The sequence below is a fragment of the Podarcis vaucheri genome (genome assembly GCF_965113315.1).
Source record: "Podarcis vaucheri genome assembly, chromosome: 12".
In the NCBI taxonomy this organism is placed as follows: Eukaryota; Metazoa; Chordata; class Lepidosauria; order Squamata; family Lacertidae; genus Podarcis; species Podarcis vaucheri.
The window spans coordinates 9,935,489-9,962,125 of NC_138750.1; the positions used below are offsets into that span (position 1 = coordinate 9,935,489).

Genomic DNA, 26,637 nt, shown 5'->3' on the forward strand with positions numbered 1-26,637 from the left:
GGGATGATGGGGGATAATGGATACCACCACATTGGGCATCCCTTCTCTAAGGAAAATTGTAAGTATGAATGTGCTTTGCATCAATATGTAAAACAAACCACCTGACAATCCTCCATAAACCTTTGCTTATTGTACATATCCCTCTCTAGAGATTGCCAGCTAATGCAGCGCTCACAACTTCAAACTTGTTGAAAGCTAGAACATAGGAACATCTATAAAATGCACAGAATGAAATTCAGTGATAGCAAAACAAAACAGCAGTATTACTGAAGAGATCAAATTCATTAAGACACATTACAGCATATATTAAATGGCCAATATTGTGCAAATGCAGTTTATTTCTCAAAATAGCAAGGGGGTGGGTTCCTCCCATGGTGTTGCCCTTCGTACTAACTAATGGAACATTTTAGCTTGTGAATTTTAATTCCTAGGAGCAGAAGTGGGGTTGAAATACAGACCATCTCCTTCCCCTCCAGTTTAAAAAAGCAAAATTCTCCAAAAGGTGGTGAAGTAGTTTAATATTTTTAAGTAAGACCAATTTAGGGAATTATTGCCATGTTAAGGTGTGGTCAAAGTCCAAGTTCTGCCAGGCACAAAATAACATGACACTGAAATTAATGAACCAGACTCTGCGTGCAAAAAACTCTTGTCTGTCCATCAGACCCCGCTAGTGTAAGAAGGTCCACAAGATGTAGGCTGACTATGCTCTTCCCAAAATCCTTTCCTGTTTGTTGCCTCTAAATTCCACCTAAAATTTCATAAATATAGCTTTGTCATTCTTTTAAAAATGTACCTCAGTACACAAAAAGTAACTTTTTTATTCAATAAAATAACACAATTAAGAACTATATTTTATTTTCTAAACCGCAGAGTAATGCAAGTATAGAACAGCTCTGTTTTCAGGAAATCTAATTTGGGAAAATAAATGGATTCAAGGTGAAAAGCCCTAGTTCTTTGCAGAATCATCATTCAATGATAATAGCTTCAATACAAAAAGCTCATCAAGGAATGCAAATTCAGCTAATATAAGATTCCACCACAGATCTCCCTATTCCAATTTCTAAAGCAGATGACCTCTTTCTTCCTTATGGCATATTCACAAAAGGCAGTTATCCGAATGGGAAACATCAGTGTCACAAGGTAGGCATCGGAGCAGAAATTATGACACTTCACTCTAATTGGAGCAATTTGCCAGTCATCGGGTAAGAACTTTATTCCATGTTGTGTCAGGAACAAATTTCTAATTCATAGCAGGGACAGTAACCCATGGAATACAGAACTCAAGAATGCCCCAGAAATGACTGAAGCCTAATTACCGTATTTTTCGCTCTATAACACGCACCCGACCATAACACGCACATAGTTTTTAGAGGAGGAAAAGAAGAAAAAAAAATTTCTAAACGAAACAGTGGATGTATGATTTTTGTGGTTCATGCTGTGGCCACAGACATGTGATCTGACAGTGAGTTTGGGGTAGCCCAATGCAAAAATCCTGAGGATCCATGTGGATCCATGCTTTGTTACCACATTTTTGCACCACTGCGGCCCCAGGCAACAGTGGGTACGTGATTTCTTTGGTGCAAGATGTAGCCATGGACATGCTATGTGATCTGATGGTGAATTTGGGGTGACCCAGTGCAAAAATCCTGAGGATCTATGTGGATCCGTGCTTTGTAACCAGGCTCTCTGTCCCTCTCTTCTCCCCACTCAGTGGCTCTTCTCCCGCTTTGCTGTTTCAAAGCGAGCAAAGCGAGCCACGGAGGAGAGAAGGAAGGGGAACCATGGATCCTCTGCTCACGACTGCAGCAGATCCCCCCGCCACCCATAGGCATTCGCTCCATAACACGCACAGACATTTCCCCTTACTTTCTAGGAGGAAAAAAGTGTTATGGAGCAAAAAATACGGTATATGACCATTTTTCTGAATCAAACTGAAGGCACAGTTTGTTGTGAGCATGCCCAGTTTTTTTGCTTAACCTTTGAGGTTTTTCTTTGTACAAATGGGTACACAGAAGAGACTTCTTAATACTTCTGCTGCTGTTTAAAAAGGTTTCTTATTTTTACTTATCAATTTGTTTTATTTTGGAATTACATAAGCCACTTGGTGTACTCTTCCCCCCTGCCCTGAAAAAAGATGAGATTTACAACAAGTTAAGTGAAGTCTAGTGGGACGCCGGGCGCTGTGGTCTAAACCACCGAGCCTCTTTGGTTTGCTGATCAGAAGGTCGGCAGTTCGAATCCCCGCGACGGGGTGAGCTCCCGTTGCTTGTCCCTGCTCCTGCCAACCTAGCAGTTCGAAAGCACGCCAAAAAGTCCAAGTAGATAAATAGGTACTGCTCCGGCGGGAAGATAAATGGAATTTCCATGGGCTGTTCTGGTTTTGGTGTTCCGTTGCGCCAGAAGCAGCTTAGTCATGCTGGCCACATGAACCGGAAAAACTGTCTGCGGACAAACGCCGGCTCCCTTGGTCTGTAAAGCGAGATGATCACCACAACCCCAGATTCGTCTGCAACTGGACGTAACTGTCAGGGGTCCTTTACCTTTTTTAAAAAAGTGAAGTCTATTATGGCTTATTTACACATTAAGCTTATATTTGAAACGATGAGGAAGAAAGATTATAATTTCATAAACCCTGCTCACCAGCTCTGCAGGACAGTTTCAATTTATACTCCTTCTTATAATGAATTTGGTGCCTTATGCAATGCTAGCTCTAGCTACGGCTAATTATCACAAATGACGAGGCACCCACAGGCCAAAAAGGTGATCAACCAATTGCAGAATCAAGCTTGTAGATGAACATGAGTTCAAACTGGAGCTTTGACAAACAATATATTGTATATTTTTGTTCTCAAGGAATGTGGCCCAAAATTGCTTATAAAACAAGTAACCTTTACATCTTTAGGGAAATTGTGTGATGGAGCAGAAAAGAAAAGGGAAAACATTAAACAATGTGTGTTAAGAATTACGGCAAACATATTATAGTAACCCAACCTCCAAGTTCCTACCACATCTGGGAAAATAGTTGCCACAAACCAGTTACAGAGCAGAAATATAATTGGTCTTATAAGTGTGAGGAAGCAAGACAGCTAATGATAGCTCAATTACCTGTGAGTTAAAAGGCTACTTTAGACACACCCAAGGTATACCTTGCGGGATTTCTCGCTTTTTGAAAAACAGTGTGTATAACAAACAGCATTTGATATTCCTTTCAGTTTCAAAGAATTGTTTGTCCTGTGGCAGAAGGGCTGCTATTTGGGAAATGTAAACATAAAGCACCATTGGTGGCATATAGTTCTTTGGAATCATAGAACTGTAGAGCTGGAAGGGACCCTGAGGATCATCTAGTCCAACCCCCTGGAATGCAATAATATGCAGCTGCCCCATACAAGGATTGAACCTGCAAACTTAGCATCATCAGCACCACACTCTAACCAGGTGAGCTATCCAGGACTCAGGAAGGGAAAGCTATCAAAAACGTAATAACCTATGTATTGGATGGGAAAGGGCAGTATAATTTAATTAGTAACAAATGGTCCCTCTGAAAGGCAACCATCATGTGACTTATCATGCCAAACCGTCAGGTACTGTTGTCCGTTTCTGGCTCAGCTGCCTTCCTAGAAAAAGTATTGGAACAGGACTGAAGAAAGGAAGTGCACTCTGACTTCTGCCGTCAGCTAGGGGCGCTGGGGCCACGGGAAGCTCCCCTACCCAATGCCTCTCAGGAATAGCATAAAGGCAAGAAGGACACCAACTTGCTCCATCCATCAGCACAGAAGGAACACTAGCAGGAAGATCACTTTTCTTCTCTTTCATGCCTGAAAGACCACTTAGCTGCAGCTGTCTGTTATCCTGGGAGTGCAGATAGGTGGGGGGAAAGGACTCTCTGGCTCCATCCATCAGTCAAAGGAACAAGAGCCCATCACTATTCAAGCAATACCAGCACTAAGGAACAATCAGCTTGCCTAAACAGGATATATATGCTCTCTTATACGTAGATCACTGCCTTGTTTTGGTCTTGATGAACAGATCTCTCTTCTGCCCTTTTTCTCTCTACTCCCTTTCTCTTATCGGCCTTGTCTTTTTTTAGTTTGTAAGCCTAAAGGAAAGGCCTGTCTCCTTTTCTCCTTCTATTCTGTGTGCTGCTTTGAGAGACAATAACTGCCTGGAAAGTAACAATCTGTGTGATGGGTGGGAAAAGGCAGCAGAATTTAATAATTAGTACCAAGAAGGCTGATCGCCGAAGAATTGATGCTTTTGAATTATGGTGCTGGAGGAGACTCTTGAGAGTCCCATGGACTGCAAGAAGATCAAACCTCTCCATTCTTAAGGAAATCAGCCCTGAGTGCTCACTGGAAGGACAGATCCTGAAGCTGAGGCTCCAAGACTTTGGCCACCTCATGAGAAGAGAAGACTCCCTGGAAAAGACCCTGATGTTGGGAAAGATGAAGGGCACAAGGAGAAGGGGATGACAGAGGACGAGATGGTTGGACAGTGTTCTCGAAGCTACCAGCATGAGTTTGACCAAAGTGCGGGAGGGAGTGGAAGACAGGAGTGCCTGGCGTGCTCTGGTCCATGGGGTCACGAAGAGTCGGACATGACTAAACGACTAAACAACAACAAACAAATCTGAAAGGCAACCATCGCTTGGCTGGCTGCTTCAAACAGTTAGGTGCTGGGGTCAGTTTCTGAGAACTGCCTTCTTAGACACAGTACAGGGGTCTCCACTGAGTAAGAAACAGTGTTCCCAGAACAGAATCATTGTATTATATAGCTGGAAGGGATTCTAATGAACATCTGTCCTAGACCGAACCCCTGCCATGCAGGTATCTCAATTCAAAGCATACATGACAGATGGTCGTCAACCTCTGCTTAAACACCTTCAAGGAAGGAGAGTCCAAGGGAGTCTGTTCCATGGCTGAACAACTCTTACTGTTGCAGCAGGAGGGAGAAAACTCGTTTCCCAAGAAATGTCTATAAAACATGATCAAACTGTGCCAACTTTCATCAGTCAATTAAGTGCCCACCAGGAAGAATGTTACACAAGTCTGAGTGAACTTAACATAAGAATACACAAAAGGAATGTCGCAATTGAATTACCGTAATACACACACAAAAAGAATCAGTCAGCCTGTGACCAAATCCCAGGCAAGTTTACCCATACACAATTCCCACTGAGTTCAGTAGTGAATTTTACTCCCTAGTCAATGTGCTCAGGTCTATGAAGTTTAGCAACATGTTTTTCACAATCCATTTTCTGTCTTTGTCCATTCATAATCATTATTTTACATTTAAAACGGCTAAGTTGCCAGATACCTTTACCTGATAATACTCACAACTTGTTCTGCCACTTCTCTTCAGATCTACCTGAAATTTGGCACCTTCTGCTAAACATACAACCTTTTGAGTCTGAAACCTGAGAAAATCTTTTTTCTAACTGAGTAAATGTTCCATAAATGCGGCGTATTAATTACAGCTGACAAATCGAGTCATTCCTTCTTTACAAACTAAGTTCCGTTGATGCCAGACAAAGTAATCACAGCCTCACCCACAAAGCACAATATATTATTTAAACAAGGTCAAACAAAAAATGACATAGTCTATTCATAAAGCATGGAAAAGAAACAGCGTTAAATCACACATACACATATTTATTACACTTAAGTTCTATACATGTCTAGCTTGAAGGAAGCTCTCTTGAATTCAAAGCACATACGGTACTTCCAAGGTATGGGATCTTAGCCACAGAAATGTGCTTCATCATAAAAGGCCATACCTGAGTCTCATAGTATGTCACAAATGTATTGCAGCTCAAGAAATGTACTTTTTTATTTGCAGGTTAAATATTGCAAGTTAAGCGGGGCGGGGGGGGGGGGAGAACAATAAAATATTCTATGACTGAAAAGAAGAAGACTCTGTTGTAACTCTTCACCGGATGCCATGCCGAGCTAGTATCACACTCTTTCACTTGCTATTCAGGTTTTATGGCCACTTTTAGGTACAATAATAATAATCATATATATCTATATGCACTCTGTGCAGGCACTAACAAAATTTGTCCTGCTTGTGGACTTAAAAAAAATTCTGATGGGCCACTGCTGGAAACAGGGTACTGGACAAGAGGGAAATGTGTCTGAAAAGCCAGGGTGGATAAAAAGCAATGGTTTTTTAAAATAAAATAAAAATAAAAATAATTTTTTTTATTTAAATGGGATTTTAAAAATAAAATGCTTTTAGAGGAAAAATCTTTCTAAAGATAGTTTTCTATTTAAGTTACATTATAGTGCAAATCAGGAAATAAGGATTTGTTTTAAGTTTTTCATGTGTGCTAAAACTCAGTCTAAGTTTCTTTTAAAAAACCCAAAACCATTTAACCACATCAGTTAACAAACATGGATACATATGCTATAATGTTATTCTTTTAGTTAAATATTATTTTTCCATCCAATAAAGTACAGCAGAAACGTTGTCTAAATATAAACAGTTAACTTATTAAACCTCACAATAATTTCATAATTATCTGTCTATGTATTTCTAATAGTATAACCAAATCAGTAATTTTTGATATAACTGTAAAAACTACTCTGAAAATTTATTATTCCAAAAATGAAACCTTCATCTGGTTGTAAATATTAAGATTATACCAACAAGAATGAGTCTTTCTGTAAAAAAATGATTTAAATCAAGTCTTACTGACTAGTGATTTAAATCATGATTTAAATCGGTATCATTTATACCAAATCCACCCTGGTCAAAGCTCATCTTGTCTAACTTCAGCAGCAGAGAGGGCTCTGTGACAGGAGAGCATGCTTTCAAGAGCATTCATTTCAGATGGCAACCCTTTAAAGTCCCTTTCACTGCCCCATTCCGTTATTTAATGCCTTCCACAAAGATAATTCTGCCGTCATATGTGTCTAACGCCACAGAGGTGAGCCCAGACCTCATTTTACTTACCTCCATGCACAGGACTGCATGGCAAGTCCTATTGCTAGTAAGTATGTTTAGGATTATTTCACAGAATGATAGAATTGTAAAATTGGAAGGGGCCTTGGAGCCCATCTAATCCAACTCCCTGCAATGCAAGAATCTTTCGCCCAGTGTGGGACCTGAACGCGCAACCCTGAGATGTAGAGTCTCATGCTCTGTTACAGACTGATGGCAGCTATCCTTCTTCAAACAAGTAAACTAAAATCTGCACTCCACAGCCAACAAGGAGCTGAAAGGTTGGAGCTGATCGCTCTATTGTTTCGTTCCCTGTAATCAAAGTATTGCAGGATTTTATTATTATTATTATTTCTTTCTTTTATTATTTGTTCAATTTGCATACCGCCCTTCATCCGATGATCTCAGGACGCTTCGCAGCGTAAAAATGCAAAGTCGAATCAAATCAAGGATGCTGCTGTAATGCACATTTCCCTTTTGAGGCTGGGTTACATGCAAGCAGGTGTAAACAGGACCAGCCTGGGAGAACAACAAAAACCCTCCTTTTGCGTTGGAGGTGTTGTTGTGTGTGGTTTTTTTTGTGGGGTGGGGGAACCATCAAGCGGTGTGCAAATTATTCACAATATAAATAAATAAACCGAGCGGTTTAAACAAAAAACAAAAAAACTCGCCTTGCCCAAGGCGAAAAGGCCTTGGAATTTGGCGTTAGACACATATGCCGGCAGAATTATCTTTGTGGAAGGCATTAAATAAGGGAATGGGGCAGTGAAAGGGACTTTAAAGGGTTGCCATCTGAAATGAATGCTCTTGAAAGCATGCTCTCCTGTCACAGAGCCCTCTCTGCTGCTGAATTGCTCTCCTTCTGGCTGATCATTGGTGGTTGGAGCCCACCCAGCAGGGCGGCTGTGGGCAGGATCCGTGCACTGCAAGGGGTCGGTCTAGATGAGCGCCGGGATCCCCTTCCAAGTCTTCCACGCTTCTGACGCGTGAAAGGGGGGAACCTCGGGCGACGAGGCTTAAGGGAAGGAGAGGGAAGAAGAAGGAGACGCCTCCTCACCTGGCAGCCCTTCTTGTGGTGGAAGCCGACCACCGCGATGTGCAGCACGGGCCCCCTGGAGCCGCGGGGGTGCAGGTCGCCCTTGGAGCTGCCCCTTCGCTCCATGAAGGAGCCCGCGAGCAGCAGCGCCGCCGCCGCAGGAGGTTGTTTACCGGCGGGCTACGGGCGCCGCTTCCTTCCGCGGCCGGCCTCCCCAGCCCGCCGGCGCCCGCCCTCTGAGCATGCTCCCTGGCCGCCCAGCCCGCCCCGTAGCGGCCGCCGGGGGGGAGAGGCGCCGGGCCCCGCGGAGGGGAGAGCGGGGCCTGGCGGCGAGGCCTCAATGGCGCGCGGGAGCCAGGGCCGCCTCACGGGCGCGCGAGGCCGGAGCAGGAGGAGGAGGAAGAGGCGGCGGCTGCTGCTGCTGCTGCGGGGAGCCGAAGGGAAGCTGCCCAAACAGGGCGGCCGCCTTCCCCGGTTACCTCAGGATGGTTCCTCCTGGCAACCGGCGGCCAGGGCTCTGTTCTTAAAGGTGCAGCCCGTCGGAGAATGCCAGACCCCCCCCCCAAACCTCAGGGGAGCCCAGTGTAGTCCCAGAGGAAAGAGAGAGAATGAATGGATCTTTATTTGCAAAACAACAATACAATATACAAATACAATATACAAATAACAGAAATAAAAAGTCGGTTATATAAGGACTTTAGGGTCCTGAATCAGCAGTCAAATAGTGGACCTTATTCTAATTGCCCCAGCTAAAAACCTTGCTTTTACTTTCTTGGGCTCCATGATCACTGCAGATGGTGGCAGCAGTCGCCTGCTCCTTGGGAGAAAGGCAATGGCAAACCTAGACAGCATCTTAAAAAACAGAGACATCACCTTGCCAACAAAGGTCCGTATAGTTAAAGCTATGGTTTTCCCAGTAGTAATGTATGGAAGCGAGAGCTGGACCATCAAGAAGGCTGATCGCCGAAGAATTGATGCTTTTGAATTATGGTGCTGGAGGAGACTCTTGAGAGTCCCATGGACTGCAAGAAGATCAAACCTCTCCATTCTGAAGGAAATCAGCCCTGAGTGCTCACTGGAAGGACAGGTTGTGAAGCTGAGGCTCCAGTACTTTGGCCACCTCATGAGAAGAGAAGACTCCCTGGAAAAGACCCTGATGTTGGGAAAGATGGAGGGCACAAGGAGAAGGGGACGACAGAGGACGAGATGGTTGGACAGTGTTCTCAAAGCTACAAACATGAGTCTGACCAAACTGCGGGAGACAGTGGAAGACAGAAGTGCCTGGCATGCTCTGGTCCACGGGGTCACGAAGAGTCGTACACGACTAAACGACAAAGCAACAACAACAAAAACCTTGCAACCTTTGCTGTCATCTGCTCATCCTGATCTGCCAAGAAAAAGGACAATGTGGCAGTGGTTGGGCAACCAGGAATGGACTATAAAAGAGGGGCGATAACCTCATTCCTCAAGTCTTTATAAAGAATGCAAGCCAGAAGGGCATGCGCCACCGATTCGGTACTGCCATCTCCACAGGGACATAAGCGTTCTTTGTGTGGAAACTGTTGGAACCGTCCCTTGAGTACACCCGAGGGCAAGACATTCAATCTTGTAAGAGTAAAAGCATGTCTATATTTTAGAATTGCTAGGTTATGCAGATAGGGTGCCAGATGGACAAAATGGGAAGGTGGAAAATAGTCATACCATGGGCAAAATTTCCTTATTGCGGCCAAGTGGTTCTGACGCTCGACATCATTTAGGCGCAGACAAATTACACTGTTTGCTTGAAGTAGCCCCAGAGGCTTGCGCATTTCTTTCTCTATCACGATTGTACATCGCCTTTTTTTCTGCCAAGGAGCATGTGCTTCTCCCCCTCCCCGTGTGGTTGTCCTCGCAGTAGCAACCCTGCATAGGTGCCAGGGCCCTGGAGCACCCACAAAATTTCCCATGAAGGCACCCACGGATTTCTTTTTTCTTTCTTTTTAAAATAATTTTATTTCGTTTTACAAAATCAATTGCACAATTAATATTCTTGAAAACACTGCAAATAAAACAAGATTCTTTTGAATCTTAGGACTTCCCTCCTTCCCTCCAGGAATTCTGTTTTTTATTTTTTATAAGATATTTATTAATTTTTTAAAGATATTACAGTAAAAATGAAAAAAGAAAAATACAAAATAAAAAACAGTTAAAAACACCTTAATTTCCCGTTGCATATTTTTCTTACGCTTATTTCCCCGGACCTCCTCATACCTCCCTTTTTTGTATTCCACTTCAATTTGTTAGTTCAGCAAATCCTTGCCATTAAGCTTTTACCCATTTATAAACCTTTTTTTCATGTCTCTTAAAGCATTGCAGCTGGAAACCACTTAATTTCTATCCAACATCATTCTAACATTCATTAATTTTACAATATTTCTGTAAATAGTCTTTTGAATTCCCTCCAGGAATTCTGAAAGGCACCCACAGATTTTGGTGCCAGGGCCATGCACAACGTTGTATGGCAGCCAAGGCCCCGGGGACCCATGGTTGCGGGGCCAAGCTGGCATTCCTGCAACCCTGTGAAGAAGGTTAGGCTGAGTGATAGTGGTCAGCACAGGGAGCTTCATGGCTGAGTAGGGACTCAGTCTCAACCACTATGCCACCCTGGCCAATATCGTCATCTTCATTGTATGCCGCCTGTCCATCATGCTCAAGGCAGCTTGCGAAATGGGAAGATTTACCACAACGGCCAGAGTTATGGGTATCACGTGGCAGGACAGAGCTTTGGACAAAGTCTCTCTCCCAAGTCCACATTCCCAGCATGTTCACAGTCCTGTCTCAGCAACATCTATGCTGGCTTGGTCATATCCACAGAATGAACATGTGGACATGTTCCTATTGGAGAGCTGGCTGACCAACTCTGCATTGCAAAGATGCCTGCAAACATGACATGAAGGCTGGCAACATCATCCCTGCCATGTGGGAATCCCTGTAGGCAGCCCTGCACAGGGAAGTTCTTAATGTTTGGTGTTTTACTGTGTTTGATGTTTTAATTTGCTGGAAGCTACCCAGAATGGCTGGGGCAACCCAGTTGGATGGGTGGCATATAAAATAATAATATTATTACTACTACATACCAATACTGCTACTACTATAGACAAATGCAGTGCCTTTGTGGGTTCTCTCGCCACATACACAACAAGAGGTTGTGGTGGTTAGGAGGCTGGGCTTGTGCTTTGCTTTCCATCATTTGCCTCCCTTCAATTATTTGCCTCCCTTCAATTTTATCTCAGCAGATAAAATTGGTGGGTGGGGACCATTAAGTGTATGGTTATAGCACAGGTCAGGGCACAAGTCTGGAACATGTGACACCTGGCCAATGAAAATCAGCACACTTGTTTAATGTTACATTAAAAGGTAGCCCTATAACTGGCATAGAGAGAAAGTGGCTTGAAGGAAGCCAGTTGTATGCTACTGCTTACAAGGCATGCATTATTACATAGAGCACTAGAAAACTTGTCACCTTTGGTACTATGGATTAAAAGCTGGCAGTTTACCAGCAACATGGGTACATCTAGGGGATATATACTGGCATCAGTTGGTACCCATAGCAAAAAAATAAGAACCAGACTAGAGCTCATTTACACTAGCTGTCCTGTCATTAGTCTAGCGCAGGATTTCCCAAACTTGGGTCTCCAGATGTTTTTGGACTACAATTCCCATAATCCCTGGTCCTTCTAGCTACGGATGGTGGGTGTTGTAGTCCAAAAACACCTGGAGACCCAAGTTTGGGAAAGCCTGCTATACTGCATATGACAATATATACACATACATTGTTTCCTGCTTGGCAGGGGGTTGGACTCGATGGCCCTTGTGGTCTCTTCCAACTCTATGATTCTATGATTCATCCCATGGCCTGACTGCTCAGCCCGCAGCAGTCTTCTAAGTGTGGAAGTGGAGAGAAGATAAGAATGCAAGCTTGACCCTGACTATATATTATACATAGCAAAGCCCGTGGCCTTTTAGCTTGTTTGGGAAACCTCATTGCAAATGCTATTTGTTGTATTTAGGAAGGGCAGGTACAGGAGTTGGGTGGGTACTGACTGCTTTACTAATCTCCAAGGTTAGAACACAAAACGACGGGCTAAAATCCATCTTTTTGACATGCTGCAGATTTTAAAAACGGGTGGATAACGCAACCCATATTTTAAAGGGATGCAACCCTCGGAGGCCTGATGCTTGCGCATTTTCAGAACCCCGGCCTTTCGAGTCCTCCTTCGGCCATAATCCAAGCGCTCCAGATTTTCCATACTAGGATCAATCTGGGAACAGGTGGGTGAAAAGATACCCTTGAGCATGCACAGAGTGCCTTCTCCTTTAGGTCTTTGGAGGCAATAAAAAGTGTTCCAGGAGATGCGTTTCGGATATAAAGCAAGGTACGCTTTAAAAAAGAAACAAACCAGAGTAGGGCTTAGCTTTTAAAGTTAGCGCTCGGTCGTCACGTGCCCCTCGGCCTCGACTCGCGCTGGGACTCCTTTTCGAGGGCTTTCCTAGTTCGATTGCTCTTATCGATTCGCTGAGTCTGCTCAAACTAGAACGGTCGGCTGTGCTATGATTGGCCGGGGACGCAAGAGCCCGCCTCCCCCGGCATTTATTTATTTATTTATTTATTTATTTATTTATTTATTAAGCCAGTGAGCAATAAGAGGACGGCGAACTCGATTAGTCAGGCCTCGCGGCAAAATGGCGGCCAACGCGACCACCAACCCGTCTCAGCTTCTGCCTCTTGGTAAATGAATGGCGGGCGCTCGTCTCTGAGCGGTGTAGCCGGGGGAGAGGGGTAAAGAGGGAGGGGGAGGGGAAATGGGGTAGGGTGGGGAAAGAGGGGAGAAATGGTTGGGGCAGGGTGGCGGAGGGGAAGTGGGGTGAGGGAGAGGGGGGGGAAAGGGAGAAATAGGGTGGGGGAGGGGAAATGGGGTGGGGTGAGGGCTGGAAATGGGGTGGGGGAGAGGGGGGAAAGGGGTGGGGGAGGGGAAAAGGGAGTGGGCTGAGGGAGGGGGAAATGGGGTGGGGGAGAGGGGGAAAATGGGGTGGGGGAGGGGGAAATGGAGTGGGGTGAGGGAGAGGGCTGGAAATGGGGTGGGGGAGAGGGGGGAAAGGGGTGGGGGAAATGGGGTGGGGGAGAGGGGGGAAAGGGGTGGGGGAAATGGGGTGGGGGAGAGGCGGGAAATGGGGTGGGGGAGAGGGGGGAAATGGAGTGGGCTGAGGGAGGGGGAAATGGGGTGGGGGAAATGGGGTGGGACAGGGAGGGAGAGGGGAGGGGGAAATGGGGTGGGGAAGAGGGGTGGGATGGGGGAGAGAGGGGGGATGAGGGAGATGAGAGGAGGTGTGGGGGGCAAGTGCAGCATTTGTACGTGTGGCATCATGGCCACATACCTGGGGCAAAGTTACACACAGCATGGAGACGAGGGTTCTTTCCCTCTCATGGCACCAGAACTCGTGGGCATCCAATGAAACTGAATGGAAGATTCGGGATGGATAAAAGGAAGCGTTTCTCCACGCAGCGCAGTTAATTCAACTGTGGAACTCGCTTCCGCAGGAGGCAGCGATGGCCCACAACTTGAACAGCTTCTAAAGGGGATTGGACAGATTCAGGGAGGATAATAAGCCTAGCAGTGGCTACTAAATGCAGTGGCTGTGCTCTGCCTTCACAGCTGCAGCCAACAATGCTCCTGAATGCTAGTTTCTGAAAAGCAGGAAAGGTTCAGTACTAAAATCACATTAAAATTTGATGCTCTAGCAATCTTTTTATTATGTATATGATCATAATCAGCTCCCAACTGCATCTTTTGAACTTTGGGATTATTTAATTGACCCACTGGATTTATTTAATGATGTAATATGCTAGTGACCCCTGCTATTAAGATTGTTTTTAGTTTTGGATACAGACTGTTTTGTAAATGAAGTATGTTTAAAATCATTGGTAACTGAAAACACATCTTGAAGAAAGAGACAGTGCTCATACATTTGTACATACATTAGTAACTACTAATTAAATGCTTTTTCTGATTAACAGAGCTGGTGGACAAGTGCATAGGCTCACGAATTCACATCGTGATGAAAAGTGATAAAGAAATTGTTGGCACACTCCTAGGATTTGATGACTTTGTCAGTATCCTTTACAGGGAATAATGTGGAGGCTTTTCACAGTTTGCTTTTTGGGATGTGTGTGTGTGCGTTGTTGTTTTTTGCAAGCAGCTGTTTAAAATAACGTTCCCCTGGAAAGGGAGTTGTTCTGGTGTTTTGAATTGGATAAAAGTAGATCTGCATTTAGGTTCATACCTTTGGTGGTGGTTTGCACTGCAACTGGGCAAGTTCATTTGCAGCCACTGGGCTTCTGCGATTACTGTGTCTGCAGTACTGACAGATGGTGCCTGTACATAATGGATGGGGTATTATATCCTCGTCCTGCAGATGCTGCTGGGCTATATCACCTCTCACAATTGGCCATGCTGAATGGGACTGATGGGAGTTGGAGTCCAACAAGATCTCAGGTTCCCTACCTGTGCTGTACATCATTCTTCCAGGCTGCAAGCCTAGCACCTGTTGCACATGCTCTGAGACACTTGTGTGACAGCCATGTATTCTATGAACAGGACCTACACCTTGATAATATAAATACACTGTTAGCCATCTTGGATATCTACTCATCTAATGAATGCAGGGGGAAATGTGAATCACTACTTTTGTAGTAACTTTTTCCTTGACACCAGGCTTCAGACATGGTATTGGAAGATGTTACAGAATTGTAAGTATGGCTGCTTCTGGCTTTCAATCTCAGCGCATTTTGTACCAACAGTTGTCTTTACTTTCACTCACTCTTCAGAACTTGCTCTCTTGACCTCTCCTACACTTGCACATAGGCTGACAATATTAGCTACTTTTGTGAGGCATGCTGTAATACTGTTCACCAGTTTTCAGAAAAAAGAGTGTAATTCTCCTAAGGTGAGAGTGGAGCATTGTATTAGTGGTACAAGGCACCAGTTGGGGAACTCCCAAGGCTCAGAGCCCAGAAATTGGTAGTGGGACTACGATAAGGGGTCAGAGGGAAAAGAGGGAGCAGACTGAGAGGAGGTGGTGTTGGAAGTTGAAGAGGTAACAGGGTTTAGTGAGCAGGAAGAGCCTGTGGTAGAGAGCAGTCCAGAATCGGGGCTGGAGAGGAGGGGGGGCCATGAAGCAGATGAGGTGGACCTCTGAAGAAGCCCTCCTGTTGTGACCAGCTCCCCTCCCCCCTGGTCTCCCAGGACCAAAAGAAGTATGAAGATGGTGGAGCAGGGACAGACACATCAATGGAGTCTCAGATTGCTTGGGAAGGACCCAGGGGAGGTGAAGACTTAGGCAGCTGTGGGAAGGCAGGGACCTTCAGTCCTCACAACTGCCTCATTGAGGCAAGATCTACTGGGAAGAGTTGTTGTCTTCACTAGGCTTGGCCTCCTGAGCTGTTTGTTTCTTTGAATGAGGAGTTGACTTCATTGATGCTGTGTGAGTTATTATTATCCTGCTCTTGGCACCTGCCCCCTGACACTGGGGTGCTCCTCTCTACAAATCCCCAGCCTACTGTGGCAGCATCTTTCAGAGGTACTCATTCCTTACTTTTCTCGTTAGCTACTGTATAAGGGTATAATTGCAACAACTTCCCTTCCCATGCTATTCTAGGAAAGTACCAATTGCAGAACAATGTAGGTAGGATTGCTGCAATTATTTATCTTATCAGTTTTCCCCTTCAGGGACATTTGGGTACTCTGGTGTGGAGAGTAGCAGTCTCTTATCAGATAATTAAGACTTGAATGAAAAATAGGTAGCTAGATTCATCAAACTTTCCAGTTTTGTATCCTTTTTCTGTTTGTCTTGTGTTCAACAGTGAGATCACACCTGAAGGACGAAGAATTACAAAGCTAGACCAGATTTTGCTAAATGGAAATAACATAACAATGGTAAGGAATTCTTCTTACATTTCTGCCCCTAGTTAATTCCTGCTAGCTAGGCCAAACTGTAGTTAACTGTGGAAACTTGGTTAATTCAGAAACTGTTGTCAGAAACTGAAACAGAATCCAATAAAATACCAAAAAATTGTGGTATCCTAAAAAAGAACTGAGATGTTGCATGTTCTGAATCAGGGAGGTGGAGATATGGCCTATTTTGGGTGGGGGTCTCAATAAATGTAAAACAAGGGAATATAAACTATTCTAATGTAATTTATTTACAGACACGTGTATATAATCTTTTTTGACCTGAAAAATTCAAGGTGTCTTATACAATGGCCTGCTTCACATGCTAAGCCTAACCCTAACTTGCTAAGCCTAACCCTAACTTGGTGAGAACGTTGGGGGGGGGGGTCCCCAGAGGCAAGTTCCCAGCTGCCTTGCTGCTCCTTCATCCTTTTTGCTGCCAAGATTTGGTCTAGATTACCATCTGCACCCCAGCTTGCGGCTAAGTTCTCTCCCCAGTAACTGTGAGCTATAACCAAGTGTGAACCTTGTTTGACTTAGTGTGTTGTATGAGCCAGACTGCAAATGGTGGGAGGAATCTTGCTGCCCGAGATGGGTAGTCAGAGTGGCTCTGCCCGACAGGCCAAGAGAACTGATTTTGCTGGGCATGTTTCTGTAGCTCCATCCTTGAGAGAGGGTAGAATGGTTGTGCATAACTTTTCTAGATGAAATGCTTAAGTTCTTCATCTTCTCATGTGAACTTTCTTTCAGCTGGTTCCCGGAGGAGAAGGACCAGAAGTGTAAATAAAGTCATATGTCATCATTGAAGACTTCCTGTTAAAGCTTCTGTAGGAATATATTGATGAAACCTGATGTGTTTTTTATTTTTATTTTTTACATTTATGTAAAGGCAAATTTCCATTTCAGGAAAAATGCATCGTTAACAAAGACTTTGTAAGTTAAAATCATGACTTTGTTGTAAAGGCAAAATTAACTTGCTGTTCAGAGCAAGGCAATAAAGAGGTTTTTTTTTAAAAAAAAAATAACCGTATTGAACACAGTTGTTGTTTTTGTAACTCTGGCATTTTAGATGTCAGATAAAACCAGGAATTTTGAATGGTTCTGGTTCAGGCTGCTTAGAGCAGGTTATGAGCTGGTTATAAATATTGCTTACTTTTTATCTATATCATACATGAGCTGGTTATGCTGTGGTTCATAATGTGTGGGGGAATTGTTTTCTCATGCATTTCTCTCCAGCTTTCCTTCCTCGTCCCCACAGCCTAGAGTTTTAGGCTGTGAGAGCAAATATCTTGCTAAAATACCTTGTGATTTTATTTCCTTTAGATGAAAACAAATGTTAACTGCTGTCAGGGAACTGCAGTCAGCGAGGGAGGAAAGAATTAGAGGATACAGGGAATGATCTCCACTGCTCAGTACTGAGTCCTCCTCAGAAGACAGAGAAGAGGATAGTGAGTCTGGGGAGGAAGGGGTGCTTCCGAGAAAGGGGGATCCACGTCACAGGGAAAAACGGAAGGGGCTGAGCCCTTGGTTGTGTTGGTCTCGAGGGAGAGGGAAAAGAGAAACTAGTCAGAGCAACACGTCATGAGAGACGGATCACTTTGTTTATTCTGCATGTAATCTTGTCAGAAGGAAATAAAGAAAGGAATTTATGGCTGGCTGCCGGGAGTGTTTTCTCTGCTAAGTGCAGCAACGCGTGCAGCTGGCTAGCTGACAACTGCTCTGTAGGTTGAGATAAAAATAAGTAAAAGGAAGAGATTTCTATCGCCAAATTCTTATCATATTGTACCAATTGCTCAATATCATTCACTGTTAAAACTCTATTCTGCCTTGCCATAGAAGTGGCTTATCTACTTAAAAGATGTTCTCAAGAACCAAATAAAGTACAGTGGATGCTTGGGTTGCGAACGTGATCCGTGCGGGATGCACATTCACAACCCGCAGTGGTGTGTCTGCGCACACATGGGTGTGCACACATTCGGCGCTTCTGCGCATGCGCAAAGCGCAATTTAGCGCTTCTACACATGCACAACCACCAAAACCTGGAAGAAACCTGTACTTCCGGGTTTTGGCGGTCCGTAACCCGAAAAAACGCAACCTGAAGCATCTGTAACCCGAGGTATGGCTGTATATGGATGGAAGAAAATGTACCTGTATCCTTTAAACAACAGACACCACAGTTAATTCCTATAATATTTAAAGCAATTCCAAACTGGTCTCAGTACAATGTTATCATTGTTCATAGAATTGCTGATTTGAAAGGCACCATGAGGGTCATCTAGTCCAACCCCCTTGCAGTGCAGGAATCTTTTGTCCAACATAGGGCTCAAACCCACGACTGTGAGATTTAAGAGTCTCATGCTCTACCAGGGGTCAGCAAACTTTTTCAGCAGGGGGCTGGTCCACTGTCCCTCAGACCTGGTAGGGACCCGGATTATACTTTGGGGGGAAAACCCCAAACGAATTCCTATGCCCCACAAATAACATAGCATTTTAAGTAAAAGGACACATTCTACTCAAGCACACTGATTCCCGGACTGTCCGCAGGCCGGATTTAGAAGGCTGAAGGAAAGCATTGCTTCTGCACATAACTGTGGCATGATGGGAAGTTTTGCTTCTAAGCTTTACTTCTGCTCATGCTGCACAAACCGTGCTGATGCTAAGACATTCCCTCATCACCCTGGTACGTTCTGTTCACCTTGAGTTCACACCATATCAATCTGTACTTATCCCTCTGTGTACATTCCTTTTCGTACCACCCTGGTACGGGCAGTCCGAAACCATGCCTGTCTAAACTCCGCGTTCCTTTTCCCAACCTTTAACCTATCGATGATTAATGTCTTATATGCAATGATTAAAGTCTTATATGCAACCCTTGCTTTGTACTTATGTTAACCAATCAGCAACAAGCACATACGTGGCAAACGCGGTAATATTCAATAAAAGGGACTCTCCGGGGCTTGCTCGGAGACGCCTCCCATATGACACCTACCTACTCGTCTGTCATTCATTTCAACCCAACAGAAGGCGATTGGGCCAGATCCGGCCCCCGGGCCTTAGTTTGCCTACCCATGGATTGAGGTAAAAGAAGCACAAAAATCCTGGTCATATATGCTTACTCTGGATTTATTTATTTTTAAGTAGCTTTCCACACAGAAACAATGCAAATATTTCCTCTTAAAAAATATTACTGCAGTCAGTATATGAAAGATTTTTTTTTTACAGTGTTTTAACAAAGCCAGCTTTCCATTCCTAAATGCATTTACTTGGAAATTGGTTTACTGACTACTGTGATCTTCAGATTTAATGCTAAAGTTTTTTCCTTACAGTTGTGCTGCTCAGCTTACATTTCTAGTTAACCGGAGGGAATTGAGAGAGAACCCTTGTCTGTAGACAGTTTGTGACATTAGAAAATAATGATAAGAAAGGTGAAGTTACTATGCAGGATAACTAGAGTTTAGTTTTCTATAGAGACACAAAGAAACTGTTTTCAGACTTAAGAGCATCTTTTTAAAAATGCACTCAACAAGATGTTAGATCTTGCTGTATGAAATCCTGTCCTGCTTTAATTAAGCAAAAATTGCAAACTGAAGGAAGTTTATCCTTGAATTCTGTTCACTGTATCTATAGGCTTTGAAGCAGACTAGGAGCAGGTTGCCTCTGTCAGTACAAGCGGACTTCTTTTTACTGCCCTTCTGGTGGCAACCCTCCATGTCCACTGAAAAGCCCTCCCAAAGATTGACCTCAAAGCATAGTGGGATGGAACAAGGAAGGAAAATTGGTGGGGGGGAACTCCTTCCCTGTATGTGAAAGTGCCTTCAGATCTAAGCTACATTGGTTTCCTATTGTATTCTTTCCACTGGTATTCTTTCCACTAGAGGGAGCCGATGGAAGTTAGCATTTTAACTGAACTACGGCAGCTTTAAAACAATGCTCTTGAGTCTGAACCATAAGAGAGTTCATGGAAGTTTTGTCTTGCCGAAACTTGCATATAAATCCATTCATGCTTCTTCCCGTAATCTCCTGCTTATGCTTAATTGCTTCATTAAAATATTTTCTTTGAAAATTCATACTTCTACTAAGTACTTGTTTGTCATCTGTACTGAATGCATTAATGTTCACGTTGTCATTTGATAGAAGCAAAGTAGGATGCTATAACTGAATTATTAATTTCCCCCCCAATTATAGGAAGTTGTTTAGTGGGAGCTACTTGAGTGAATATACAAAAGTAGAATATCACGGCCAAAAGACATGTGGCACACGTGCTAAAGAATAGACATGATGAGATTAATGCCATTCTTGCTACAATCCAGTGTATACATAAGGTAAAGGTAAGTGGACCCCTGACCATTAGGTCCAGTTGTGGCCGACTCTGGGGTTGCGGCGCTCATTTTGCTTTATTGGCCGAGGGAGCCGGCGTACAGCTTCCAGGTCATGTGGCCAGCATGACTAAGCCGCTTCTGGCAAACCAGAGCAGCGCATGGAAACGCCGTTTACCTTCCCGCTGGAGCGGTGCCTATTTATCTACTTGCACTTTGACGTGCTTTCGTACTGCTAGGTTGGCAGGAGCAGGGACTGAGCAACGGGAGCTCACCCCGTCGCATGGATTCGAACCTCCAACCTTCTGATTGGCAAGTCCTAGGCTCTGTGGTTTAACCCACAGCGCCACCCGTGTCCCAGTGTATACATACCTAGGAGTAAATTCCACTGAACTCAACAGGACTTACTTTTGAGCAGACATGCATACGACTGATGTGTCTGTAAGGATTTTCCAGAGCATCACATAAGGAATTGGTAACTGCAAGGCATCAACCTTAGCTTCATTTCTACAAACGCTTTTGCACCTTATTCTTAAAGTATATTCAAATAAAGACCTCATTTATCCAGAGCACATAAACTTGTTAAAATGACTGTTGGTAAGCCCTTCGACCTTAAAAAGGGACTAATGAAATACCGTATTTTTTGCACCATAACACTCACTTTTTTCCTCCTAGAAAGTAAGGGGAAATGTCTGTGCGTGTTATGGAGCGAACGCCTGCGGGTGGCGGGGGGGATCTGCTGCAGTCGTGAGCAGAGGATCCATGGTTCCCCTTCCTTTCCTCCTCCGTGGTTACAAAGCATGGATCCACATGGATCCTCAGGATTTTTGCATTGGGCTACTCCAAACTCACTGTCAGATCACATGTCTGTGGCCACAGCATGAACCACAAAAATCATATATCCACTATTTCGTTTAGAATATTTTTTTTCTTGTTTTCCTCCTCTAAAAACTACGTGTGTGTTATGGTCTGGTGCGTGTTATAGAGTGAAAAATACGGTATATGCAACCTGCATCCAGCTCCCATCCAGCATAAAGCCAAAGCATTTTCAATACAATACTTGGCAAATTCTTCGTCCCCAAAGATTACCAGGCCAGCAACTGTGTCTCTCTCCTTAAACGCAATATATGTGCAGTACCACATGACAGGTTACCAGGCAACTGCACAAGCCCAGATGCGCTGGGAGTTTCAAAGCAGCTGGTCAGTTGCTTTCAACCAGTGGAAAAGTACAGACTCACATCTGAGCTTGAGCATTTTTATCAAGTTCATGGCTGATTTCTCTCCTGCCCCCTGATTTCAGCCCTGACTCCAGTAGTAATTGCCCTTTCAGTGGGGGGGGGGGGTAATTTATTAGAATTCCAGCGACATTCTTGAAATAGGCATTTTAAACTTTTAAGATCAAGGTGGCAAGTTATTTTTTGTTCCGTTTTGCATGATGCCACTAGGATAAAGATGATTAACATTGTTTGTTCAATTGTTTCTCTCAAATAGAGTAGCCTATCTTTGTTGCTCTGGTCAAAGGAATTGACTCCTTGGAAGCAGGTAGCAGATCTGCACACACACACACACACACACACACACCCTGCATGCCTGGATAGCTCAGTTGGTTAGGGTGTGGGGCTGATAATGCCATGGTTGCAGGTTCGATTCCCATACGGGACAGTTGCATTTTTCTGCATTGCAGGGGGTTGGACTAGATCAGGTACCCCCAACCTGTGGCCCTCCAAATGTTTTGGCCTACAACTCCCATGATCCCTAGCTAACAGGACCAGTGGTCAGGGATCATGGGAATTGTAGTCTAAAACATCTGGAGGGCCGAAGGTTGGGGATGCCTGGACTAGATGATGCTCAGGGTCTCTTCCAACTCCCTTCCAGTTCTATGACTCTTACATAAAGCACCTCCTCACGCCTGCAGAGAACCCTGAGCTACAATTTCATCACCATTTGTTAACCATATTTCCCAGGATTCTTTGGGGTCTGGGATGTGCTTTAAATGTATGGTGATTCATATTGTTGTCATGTGACTTGATCAAGCGTGCAGAATTCAATTTGCTCTGTATAATAGAATTGGAGAACTGGAGGGGGTCACATGGGCCATCTAGTCCAATCCCCTGCAATGCAGGAATTGTTTTGCACAACGTGGGGTTGGAACCCACAGCCCTGAGATGTAGAGTCTCATGTTATACCAAATAGTTACCTAGAAAGCCAGTAGGACATTTTTGGAAGGGCAACATTACTTTTAATACCCATGAGATGATATTTTCTGGTATGTGTTTTAACCTACTGGCTTGGACTATAGTTTTTTAACATGTTTATGCGTTTGTACTAGTATGCAAGTTTTACAGTTTTGTGTGTTAATCTATAAAGAATTCAGCCTTCCCTTAGTGCTCCTGGCTGACAATCCCTTAGCTTTCAAAAGCACATAATTTATTCCATCTTAAATCCTATGTTAGGATTGTCCTTGCCCATCCCACATACTCCTTGCCTCTTCTGTTTTCCTTCCTTTCAGACATTTGTTTCAATTATGCCCCAGCATCACAGCTTTCACCCTTCATGTTCCTTCTTTCTGTTCAGTTTTCCAGTTTACATAGTACACTGCCTCTTCCTATCTTCTCCCCACTGTCAACATATTAGTCTTGATGCAGGCCAGTTGCCAACCTTTTCCCAATTCACTCATTTCCCTCTCAGCTTCTGTCCAACTTTCCATGAGTATTACTTGACCTTGAGTTATTGGAATGTCATGACATCACAGCAGCTTAACCAATGATTTGAGAGAAGGACCAGCTGAAAAGGAACAGCCAATTTTTAGCTTGACACTTAATACCAGGCACGCCCAAACTCAGCCCTCCAGATGTTTTGGGACTACAACTCCCATCATCCCTAGCTAACAGGACCAGTGGTCAGGGATGATTGGAGTTGTAGTCCCCAAACATCTGCAGGGCCAAGTTTGGCCATGCCTGCCTTAGAGGGAATAACAACACAGCTGTATCTTATTGGTCCTCATGAATAAGTCAAGTGATGCCCATGCATGTGTGAATGATGTTCTAAGACACTGCATAAAGAATTACTGCTAAGCTTTTCTACATCACATATTTGTGGTTAAATTGCTATGTATCAATAGGAGGTAAAGGTAAAGGGACCCCTGACCATTAGGTCCAGTCGCGGACAACTCTAGGGTTGCGGTGCTCATCTCGCTTTATTGGCCGAGTGAGCAGGCGTACAGCTTCTGGGTCATGTGGCCAGGATGACTAAGCCACTTCTGGAGAACCAGAGCAGTACATGGAAATGCCATTTACCTTCCCACCAGAGCGGTACCTATTTATCTACTTGCACTTTGACATGCTTTCAAACTGCTAGGTTGGCAGGAGCAGGGACCGAGCAACGGGAGCTCACCCCATCGTGGGGATTCGAACCACTGACCTTCTGATCGGCAAGGCCTAGGCTCTGTGGTTTAACCCACCGGTGTTCCTTATGTATCAATAGGAACATGAGGTTAATTCTGAAAATCTCAGCTGCCTTTGGTAGGGAAACATGGAAAAAGTTGCCTCCTAAGAGAAAATCATGTGAATGATTCATACTGCCCAGGGGTTTGCAGTGTTAATCAGAACACGGTGACTTGTCTCCAGACAGGATCTGGTGGTTAGGCTCTGCCAATGTGAGATTTATCCATGTTTGTCCAGGGCATTGAATTTTCAACTGCTCTTGGGAGGTGGGAGGCTGTATGGAAATAAAGGAGAGCTGAAAATATGGCCTTTTATCACCACAGCCACAAAATATGAGATGTTAGGCTGGCGGTTTACGGTCTGCAGAATAATAGACAGCAGCTGCCTGCCTTGCATGTATTTAGCGCTAACTAGCCTAGTAATTGTTGTGGCAGGGTTCCCCAATATACACTGCTTTATGAAAAGAGCAGTCAGCAATGTTCATCACTTGGTTAAAACAAAAATCTTTGCCGCAAAGATTTATATAACATGACAGGCTGGGATTTACACTGTCTAGTTACTGATCAGTAAGAAAGATGAGAACACTTTATGAGAGGAGAACACTGGGTGAAAATGATGCTGTTATGCAACTATTTATGTTATAAATGTAAGATAGAATTGGCTTCACAGTATGAAATACTTGACAGGAGCTAATGGTTTCTATGACGAAATAAAAACATGTCTGCTAATAGAGTGGCGTTTAAGTCTATATTTCTTCAATGAACATTGAGGGTAGTAATGGATTATGTTTCGTTTTGTGGTGGGATACAATGTTAAACAATACATGGAATATAACTGCATTTCCAGTCCCTTTACACTACACTAGGTTCTCCTCAAATAAGTCCACATTGTGAGATAGGGTCTCCCTGAATGCAGGGTGTTATGTACTGAGTTGAATAGGATCCAGAATGCAGCAGTCTGATTGGTCCTAGAACAATAGGATCCAAAATGCAGCAGTCTGATTGGTCCTAGAACAATAGGATTCAGAATGCAGCAGTCTGATTGGTCCTAGAACAATGCAGCAGTATGATTGGTCTGCAGGAGCCACCCAATCCAGCTCCAGATGGAAGTGAATCCACAACCTGATTGGCCTACAGGAGATTTCCGGAATTAGCCAATCACGTGCAGCCCATTGTGTAAATAATGTATATAAAGCAGATACTTTGAGGGGACTTCCATTCCCTCCTCACCAATATGAGCTGAATAAAGAGCATGAAATCCACTCTCGACTCTGAGTATATTTCACAGGGAGAACCTGACATTTCTGTAGAGATGACTCTTTCAAAACAATGTTTATTTTCAGTTGCCTGAAAACTATTGTATGGTGGTTTCTTTACTTACCCAGTTTAATTATCAATATACAATATTTGACTGGATAATAAGCAACGGCCTTATCATTTCATCTAGTAATTTCTCTGTAATATATATTTTGTTTACAAAACTTTACATGTATTAAAAGATGGTCTCTCCTATATTAAAAAATAATTACCATTCATTATGAGCTTATCCACTGGGAATTAATTGTTGCATGAACACAACCGGTGTCTGTATTAAGCCAGGGGAGCACTTGTCTCTTTGCAAAATATTTTCCTGTCCTATTGACGTTGTTTAGTGATTGAAGAAAACCCTCAAAGGAGTTATGAGTAAATGGACATCTTGAATTCAACTAAAACTGTAATTTCTTTCTGCAAACCCCAAACAGGAAATGTATCTCTGGCAGATGTCTTCCTTCAAATAAAGTAAATATGTTTCAACAGTCTCAAGGCTTTGCTGTTTTATGGAATTGTGCTTTCAGCAAGCACTTAATTTGATTTTCTTTTTCTTTTTTTTGGTGGTTGGATATAGTCCAGAACTAAAAGTCATAAGGTTTATATCGTAGGTGCAAATAATGAACACTAGCTCATAACTCACTAAAATGTCAGGGGTTTTGCCTCCAGAAATTGAAATAACCACTTTCCATGTTTCACATGCTTTACGGCTGGTTCTCTACATTGTGTGGGGCACAAAGGAGTTATATTTCCTAGTGGGCAGAGGATTAGCAGTGTTCTGAAAACAAGGTGGTTAGCTTGGAAATGCTTGAGGGCGGTGATGGGGAAATGTGCAGCTTGTTTCAAAAGCTGTGGGTCCCTTTCGGAACAGAGGGTCTATAAGAAGCAAGGCCTTTTGGAACAAGCTGCTAAATTAATGTGGGAGGTTTAGCAAAGTGTGTCTGTGTACAGTGAGAACTGCAACACAGCAGGGACCCCTGGGAGATGTGTTGTACCACTATTCACACTGTAGAAAGAGTCAGGGTCCCTTCCACCTTGTGAGACACCCATTGGTGGGGGTTCAGACATTACAGTGCAGTATTTTGCGTACCCTTGCATACCTTCTTCTGATGAAAATAGGGGTGCCCTATTCAATATTTTTTTTTAAAAAAATAATCTTTATTAATTTAAATTACACACATTCACAAAGAATTTTCAAAGAATTTACAATCTCATACTACAAAAAGAAAATTAAAGAAAAAAGAATTAAGAAAAAAGAAAAGAAAATACAGAAAAAAGAAAGAAGAAAAGGCAGATTTACGTGCATTAAAAAACTTAATCTTCCTGATTAAAAAATTGCATCACAATTACTTTTTTCTTGTTTCATTGATGCACAGAATTACCACATGCTCAAAAAACTTAATCTTCCTAATTAATACTTAAATAAACACTTAAATAAAAAAGACTTCGGACAATATGAGTCTTCCAATCATTCTCATTGTATTGTCGTCGTTTTTCCCACAGTTTTATATTCTTTAATATTGTTCCCATCTACTCCACAAACGGTATTTGTTGTGTTTACAAGTATCACTCAAGTTCTGCTAATATGGTGTGGTTGGTACAATATGA

General features: G+C 43.5%; 2 protein-coding genes and 2 long non-coding RNA genes across 5 annotated transcripts in view; 2 read left to right on the top strand and 2 right to left on the bottom strand.

Moving 5' to 3' along the window:
- AVL9 (AVL9 cell migration associated) overlaps nucleotides 1-8,227 on the bottom strand; it is a 40,942-nt gene extending 32,715 nt beyond the window's left edge. For both annotated transcript variants that reach the window (XR_014212343.1, XM_082192845.1), the window contains exon 1: nucleotides 7,997-8,227. Coding sequence is in view for 1 of the 2 variants with exons in the window: in XM_082192845.1 (XP_082048971.1) it covers nucleotides 7,997-8,101 (105 nt within the window). In the remaining variant the exon portion in view is untranslated. The remainder of the gene's footprint in view (nucleotides 1-7,996) is intronic.
- Nucleotides 1-20,030, top strand: part of LOC309515289 — a 235,309-nt gene extending 215,279 nt beyond the window's left edge. Inside the window, exon 2 of the long non-coding RNA XR_014212399.1 lies at nucleotides 18,988-20,030. This is a non-coding gene — a long non-coding RNA (uncharacterized lncRNA). The remainder of the gene's footprint in view (nucleotides 1-18,987) is intronic.
- LSM5 (LSM5 homolog, U6 small nuclear RNA and mRNA degradation associated) lies at nucleotides 12,624-17,612 on the top strand. Its single transcript, XM_082192950.1, has 5 exons — nucleotides 12,624-12,743; nucleotides 14,031-14,126; nucleotides 14,735-14,762; nucleotides 15,876-15,948; nucleotides 16,714-17,612. The coding sequence occupies exons 1-5, from the start codon at nucleotides 12,698-12,700 to the stop codon at nucleotides 16,744-16,746; spliced, it is 276 nt and encodes a 91-aa protein (XP_082049076.1). The 5' UTR covers nucleotides 12,624-12,697; the 3' UTR covers nucleotides 16,747-17,612.
- A 448-nt stretch (nucleotides 20,031-20,478) lies between the features above and the next one.
- On the bottom strand, nucleotides 20,479-25,506 carry LOC309515254. Its single transcript, XR_014212363.1, has 3 exons — nucleotides 25,022-25,506; nucleotides 23,613-24,627; nucleotides 20,479-20,493 (listed from the first exon to the last, which is right to left on the bottom strand). It is a non-coding gene; the product is annotated as an uncharacterized lncRNA (long non-coding RNA).
- Between the last annotated feature and the right edge of the window lie 1,131 nt (nucleotides 25,507-26,637).

Bases quoted from the DNA above. Each gene is read 5' to 3' on its own strand.
- LSM5 (XM_082192950.1), top strand. From the start codon at position 12,698: ATGGCGGCCAACGCGACCACCAACCCGTCTCAGCTTCTGCCTCTTG. The intron at 12,744-14,030 runs GTAAATGAATGG...TCTGATTAACAG, and splicing joins GTCTCAGCTTCTGCCTCTTG to AGCTGGTGGACAAGTGCATA. The intron at 14,763-15,875 runs GTAAGTATGGCT...TGTGTTCAACAG, and splicing joins TTGGAAGATGTTACAGAATT to TGAGATCACACCTGAAGGAC.